This window comes from Branchiostoma floridae, chromosome 2 (genome assembly GCF_000003815.2).
Source record: "Branchiostoma floridae strain S238N-H82 chromosome 2, Bfl_VNyyK, whole genome shotgun sequence".
Classification (NCBI taxonomy): domain Eukaryota; kingdom Metazoa; phylum Chordata; class Leptocardii; order Amphioxiformes; family Branchiostomatidae; genus Branchiostoma; species Branchiostoma floridae.
In genome coordinates, this window is record NC_049980.1 from 26,335,993 (window position 1) to 26,343,096 (window position 7,104).

Sequence of the window (7,104 nt, forward strand, 5' to 3'; positions counted from 1 at the left end):
TTCATGTCATGAAATTAAAGATTTTGCGACAGACGAGATGATTATTTTTTCATCAAAACACGCAAATTTCCGACTCAGCACGGAGGGCGGTCCCTTGAAACAGTCATGTCAAAGACAGATACCTGGCACAGATCATTCAATCTTCCTTCCTACCCAGGGCTGCCATGATGACTGGATCTTCTCCATAGTTTGGTTGGATGACAAGTTTCTGGTCACAGGTCAGTCTAGTTGCCATGGTAACACTGTCAATCATTATCACCCATGTCAGAGTATAAGTTTAAAACTTAATCAGTTAACCATCATATAGCTGACAATCAGTCTGAATTGTTCGTCAGAAAGTTAGGATACAAAAATTTCTTTGCTGTGATGGTTTCTGTACTCAGGTTACCAACAGATATTGTTTTGCTGTTGCAGGTTCAAGAGACAGCTCTGTGGCTGTCTGGAAGATTGGGGACAGCTCACAGACAGAACAGCCTTCTGTGAGGGAACAGCCATATAGCCAGGCAGGTGCAGACAGCAGCACAGAACAGCCATGTAGTCAGCCTGCCGAGGACAGTGATGTTAATCTCCCAACCTACTCCAACATTCAGCCTGTCCTGAAGAAGACTTGCTGTCTGGGTGAGAAGGTGCGGGCTGTGGTGTTCAACAGAAGATCTGAGGTGGGTGTATTTGAGCTGTAGTGTCCAACAGAAGATCTGAAGTGGGCGTATTTGAGCTGTAGTGTCCAAGAGGACAACTGCAGTGCATGTATATGTGAACTGGTCCTGGAGTTCTGAGGTGGGTATATTTAGCATATGGGCATGAATATGCAAATAAAGATCATCATTATACACATGTACCAGATCTAAGTTGGGTATATGTGAACAGATCTAAGTTGGGATAGATGAGCTGTTGTGTTCAACAGGAGATCTAAAGTCGGTAAACATGAATAGGGTGGCCTGGCCTGTTATAAAACCACTTGCATTACTTTTTAACCCTCTGACCTCGTATTTGTGAGGTGTGGTGTGGCTGAGACAATAAAGGTTTCTATCGTAGTCAATATTGGTGTTATGTATATATGGGTCCAGGAGAACCTGCAGAGGGGGAGTGGATGACATGAAAGTATGACTAGTCTAACAGCTCCCACAGTGCATGCTATCTTTCTGGTAGCTTGACTCTTTTCTTTCTTATTCAGGAGCTGGTGGGACTAACTTCAAATGGTTACATTAATGTTTGGAATGTCAACGGCATGAAAGAGGTGAGAAGATTGCTTAAAATCATGTTCTGGTGTACATGTACATGTGTATCTGTATCTGTATCTATATCACAGAAGTTACAGCACCTTCCGTTATTGCCGGTATAACTGCCCTTCGTTGTAACACACCAGCTTTGCAAACACGTGGTGAGGCAGCAGCTGGTTATATTACACTGAACGATCCGGCACACCTAGCTTTTGCAAATCTATCTGCAAGCGTTCTTTAAAACTATCCAGAGAAGATGCCCCTACTGTTCTTAGTGATAACAAATTCCACTCTACAATTTATTTAGTTTATTTAGTTTTATTGCAAATTCTTGCCCGAGGGCTAATTGCAAGTGACAAACAATGGTAAACAGTATACTAAGCAACTACTCTAGTCTAACTTAAACTAGTTAAAGATGTACCTTATTGGGTTTGACTTGATAACGTTCTGGGAAAATACGAATTTTTTAACACATCAATCATAGCTTGGTAACTCTGGTACTTGAAGTCATGGCTGTTTCTTGTTCTTTTTTGAGCTGGTATTAGATATTTATCAGTCGGTACATCCACCAGTTTATTGGTCATTTAGTACATCATGCAAAGTGTGTGTGTTTCTGAAAGCTTATACTACGTAGGCATCTATGTCCATTACTACATAGACATCTTTCTCCTCCAGGTTTTCAGTGCTGCAGCTCCGTTTGCCAGAGAAAACACCAGCTTAACCCTTGACCTGGAGAGGGGGCTGTTTGCGTTGGGGTCGCAGTCCCACGTTTCATTCCTGGATGCCACGACGATGAAACATGTCCTGAACGTCCCATCAAAGGACAAAGGGACAGGTCAGAGCAGATTGACTGTATAATTCAGTTTGGATTATATTGTAGTAAAGCTTACAAGTTAAAACTATCGGTAGTGTCCCTTACACCACATGTTTACCATGCTAGTAAAACTAGTACTGTACTTGAGCAGTGTAGATATGATTTCACACTGATTTTAGAGTAGTCATCTTCAGTTTTCACATAGTGCTAACAGAAGCTAGCAAACAGATTATACAACAGGATGTTGATAACTTTGATGAAGAGAAGCTGGCTGTGTTTGCAGGTGTGAGGTCCATCTCCTTCCGAGGGGATATCGTTACCATGGGAACCGGTGCAGGATCGCTGCTGTTCTACGACATCAGGGCTCGGAGGTTCCTGGACTGTAACTGTGGGATGACTCTGAGGCTCCGCTCAGGGGAGGGCTGGCTGGTAAATAATATGTACCAAAAACTAAACAACAAATAAACAACAACACCATGTTACCTGTGTGATACATGTAGACTGTGAGGGTTGGCTAGTACATACCAAAAAATAATAAAGAGCAAGTTAATAAACAATAACAGCAGTTTGTATCCTGTGTGGTGTGAGTAAAATCTGGACTGGCAAAGGCTGGCTGGCATGTACCATCAAATAAACAACAAACAAATAAGCAACAATCCTATATAATCTGTGTGGTACATGAACACTGTTGAGGGTGAATAAGCAAGAAACAACAACACCATTTAGATATGTAATTAAGCTGTAGCTTATGATGAGAGGCTGGCTCGTATAGGGACCAACAAGTAAATAACAAACAAACAGCAAAACTATGTTAAGATATAAACTGAGACATGGGAGGGCCGACTCAGGTTCATATACCAACGAATACACAATGAACACTTTGTAAGCTTCGTTGTACATGTAAACCTCAGTCTGTGGAGGGCCTGTCTGGTGGGTGGTTGTGTAACACAGTTTCTTCTGTTTTTGCAGAAACATGATGAAATGTACCGTGAGTTTTTCTCCGACCAGGACCACTTTCCCAACGCGGTGTACGCACATCTGTACGATGATGCAGGCGTCAGGCTTTTTGCTGCTGGAGGTCCTCTACCAGCTGGTCTGTGGGGCAACTATGCAGCACTCTGGAGCTAAACTTCAGTGGAACAATGCAGCACTCTGGAGCTAAAGTTCAAGGGAACGATGCAGGACTATGGAGCTACCTTAAGTGGAACAATGCAGCACTCTGGAGCTAAACTTCAGTGGAACAATGCAGCACTCTGGAGCTAAAGTTCAAGGGAACAATGCAGGACTATGGAGCTAACTTAAGTGGAACAATGCAGGGCTCTGGAGCTAAACCTAAGGGGTATTATTCAGAGCTCTGGAACCAAACTTAATGGGTAATTTGCAGGGCACTGGAGTTAACTTAGGGGGTAATATGTATGGCTCCGGAGCTCCGGAGCTAATATTTAGGTTAAAAGGTGATCTATCCAGTATTTGGAGAAAGAGCTGTACAGAAGGGTAGTAGGGGAGCAGTGAAGTGCTCTGCAGTTAGATGACAAGATTCCATATCAACAAAATATCGACTGCCAAAGCTATTTATCTCAAGTGAATTACATGTATTAGAAAATAAATATATGTATATATGCAACGTATGATTGTTTCTTTCAATGTGTCTCTTTTTGTTGACCATTTGTAACACCCCCGAGTTTGTAAATTGGAGAGTCCCATGGTCTCACAGACCACCCCTATCTCCCGTCTGGTTTGTGGACGGAAGATCTAGAGTCCAATGGTTGCACCAAGGAGGTCATTTGGAGGTTTAATATATAACCTTGGCTGCACAGACCATCCCTAACTCCGCTTCAGGCAGAAGTCGACGTTTTCACATTGGGAATGAACGCAGTCACGTAAATGTTTTAGAGGGCTATTGTGTAGTTTGCAGCATTGTCCTAGTACAATGTATTTACCTTGGAGCGCATCTTTGTCACGTGCGGCGGCGTATGTAATCACCCTATTGTCCAGCCACCTAAAAAAAGGACAGCAGTGCCGGCTCATTAGATTGTTATTAAACAAACCATACCGGTATTTTCACAACTGTCACGCGACTGTCACATGGTCAGAAAGATGTCCCTCGTGATCCTGTCATGTCGTCTTTTGACCCGATGTAGCGTACTGAATGTTCTCGCTCACACAGTTTCCTCATATATTCGGCAGCACGGAGGTTGATTTTGTTATGAAAAAAAAAACACCTCGTATTCAGTCTTCACCGTTATGCTCAAGAAGAAAACGCTCGAGGTTTAGTGCAGATTCTAAGAGGCTTTGAGTTCCAAAGAAGACGATTTCAGCTCTACATAAGCCGTCTCCGTTCGACAGATATTAAGTACACTGTAGCACTCGGCAGTTCCATACAAGGCGGAAACTTCAACTGTTCAAATGGAAACGCGCCGCTTGTTCTTGGAAAAGACGCATTTGTAGCTCATCGCATGATGCGCTCAGGTCTATTGAAGAGGCTTCTTGGAATCTACCCAAGACGTTTTAGTGTCCTGACTCACAGAAGAAGCTGTTTCGCCGTGACTACTGTTATCAACGCTCTGCTTCGAACGTCTTAGGAATTCTTGATGCCCGTTTTTCGTATTCACTCGAACTTCAGAGGCCAGCGGTGAGTGGAACAGGTGAGCTCATTGCTGCACTTAAGTCACTTAACTGTAAGAAATATTCTACAAGAGAGAAAACTCTTGCGTTTCGCTTCATTTTGCTTATTCCAGTTTTTGGACGCGTTGAAGCCGTCTAATCACGTCAGTAAATCACTACCCGAAAAGCGGGATAAACCATTGATGATAGATATTAGGTACGTCTGGCAATGATTGCTTTGGGCGCTACTCGAAGCCAATGTAGCTTTTCTGGATATATTTGTCGCTTTTGGTAAGTCCGGCATTTTGCGGGGCGATCCCTGTATATCTATCTACCAATGCGCAGCCGTACGTCCAACATTTAGAAGCAAGTTGAATTGTACGTCACGCCCATGAATTGATTATGACTTCAGCATATCCATTCCGTATGAGGTATGTGATCAGTTCGCAACACTTTTTCCTTGTTGCAAATAGGTGCGTATGCATGTCGCGTTCCGACCGTATGGTTTGCATATGAAGTGCGCAACACTATTTTGCTTGCTGCTAATAGCTGCGTATGAGGTACGTATATTAGTGCTATATGTACGTACACACTGCTCAGATCTCATGCTGCGATAACAGCCTATTACCGCGTATTAAGCGCAAACGTATAACGTATTCATACCGCACTCGACCAACGTAGGATGATGACCACCTTCAATTACATGCGCACACACACGCACGCACGCACGCACGCACACACACACACACTTACACGTTGACACTTATAACTGTTACAGACGATCAGGGTCACGGGGTCAGCCCAGGCGTTCCGGGGTCGCAGTCCTGAAACAACCTACGTCATGAAAGATCGTGACCTTTTGTTCCCCCTGCTGGCTGCTGACGTAAGGTTAACGGGCTGGTTAACAGGCCATTCTCTTTCCCGCCATTCCGGCTGACCGGTCATTATCTTTCCCGCCATTTCAGGTTAACGAAGTATTCTCCGCCATTCTCCTTCCCGCCACTTCTAATTCTCCGAGTTGCATATCTGGGAGGGGCCGCCTGTGAACAGACAAAAGTGAAGTGCAGCACTGCAGCATCCATGCAGCTTTAATACCGTAGTAATATGCTTAGTTATGGCCCAACACCAGGGGTATATGACATAGCTCATTAACTACACGCGACCTGCTCAAGGCTTCTCATACAAGGCAAACTTTTACTTTTCCATAACATTTGTGACAGAATGAAAACATATCTGCAGCGAGATGGACCGGAACCTCCAAAAGCGCTGAACTCCAGACGCTAGTGACGTCATTAACCGATAGGTTTCTCTTTGCAGACTAAGCACAAAAAGTTCGGAAACTTGATTTCGATCGATCATATCTCCGTAAATACGGTATCAATCGCCTTGCGTTATGTATCATTGCAAATCTCGTTTATTATTTATACTTTCCAATAAAATTCTTTTTTTTTTGCGATGTTACATTGATGGGTTGAGAAAAAGACTAGTTATGCGAGCAGGTCGCGAAAAACGTGGTGCCGAAATTTATGTTGATCATATATCCGTTACGTTGTATTTCAATGATTAGCAATATTTGTTATGTCATGTTGATATAATGACATGGATGAGATCCGCGTGCGCATTAGTTTTCGTCAGTTTCCAGAAACAAATTTCCACCAAACGTCCTTTTTTATTCGCACGCTTGCATCAATTTTGGAGTTGTAAGAGGATGCCATCCATGTAATCAAATTAACATGGGCCTATATCATGGGAAAGTTTGTATGTTCGCTTTTTATATCTCATGATAACGCTTTTGTGCGATTAGATCGTTTTCATGTGACCAAGGAGGTTGACGTCACAGTCGCGTTCGAACGTTCGAACGGCCATGTTGGATGATAAGCTGTTCGATCTCCACACGGCTGTGTGTTGCACGTTGTTACATGGAAAGAAGTTTTTTTGTTTTACTATTTACAAACGGACTGGTTGTTCGATGTGCTAACTGCGAGTTCCATGAACACAGGATACAGCGTACTCGCCGTTTCTATCTAACAACACAGTTATCCCTTTTAACTCGATTGAATCACTATTATAGCGGCCAGCCAACATGGGTCCCCGTGCGGAGTTTGATCATCTGTGTTACAAATTTAGTCGTTTTTTTGTACGTAAAGACGTGGTCTTTTAGAAAATAGTACTCTCCTATGGAGGAAAATAGTTTAAGAGTCATTTCATGGAATACGGCCCATCTACATTTCGTTATTCTAGTTATTTGCACAATGAGCATTATACGTTTCCCACGTCAGAGGTTGAACTTCTACCTAGCATGCATGTCAAGTGTAGTGACAGGTTAACCGGTTAGACAACATCTTCAGACAGGGTGTGACACGGGCAGGTCAGCCCTGCAAGCTTAAAGATCTCTAACTTTGTCACCAACTTTGTCTCACAGGTGGGAATATATTTACTGTGTACGTTCTAGTGAAGAAATGAAGG

The 7,104-nt window shown here is 43.1% G+C and overlaps 2 protein-coding genes across 4 annotated transcripts in view; both read left to right on the forward strand.

Moving 5' to 3' along the window:
* LOC118404194 (DDB1- and CUL4-associated factor 12-like) overlaps nt 1-3,660 on the forward strand; it is a 6,444-nt gene extending 2,784 nt beyond the window's left edge. For 2 of the 3 annotated variants that reach the window (XM_035803222.1, XM_035803236.1), the window contains exons 4-9: nt 158-218; nt 415-659; nt 1,175-1,237; nt 1,896-2,055; nt 2,318-2,463; nt 3,004-3,660. In XM_035803222.1, coding sequence (XP_035659115.1) covers nt 158-218; nt 415-659; nt 1,175-1,237; nt 1,896-2,055; nt 2,318-2,463; nt 3,004-3,162 — 834 coding nt within the window. In that variant the 3' untranslated portion in view covers nt 3,163-3,660. The remainder of the gene's footprint in view (nt 1-157; nt 219-414; nt 660-1,174; nt 1,238-1,895; nt 2,056-2,317; nt 2,464-3,003) is intronic. The other variant, XM_035803228.1, reaches the window with a different exon arrangement.
* A 548-nt stretch (nt 3,661-4,208) lies between these two features.
* The window catches only part of LOC118409095 (scavenger receptor cysteine-rich type 1 protein M130-like), a gene marked incomplete in the record, with an annotated part of 37,721 nt that continues 34,825 nt past the window's right edge, over nt 4,209-7,104 (forward strand). The window contains 1 exon segment of the mRNA XM_035809960.1: nt 4,209-4,679.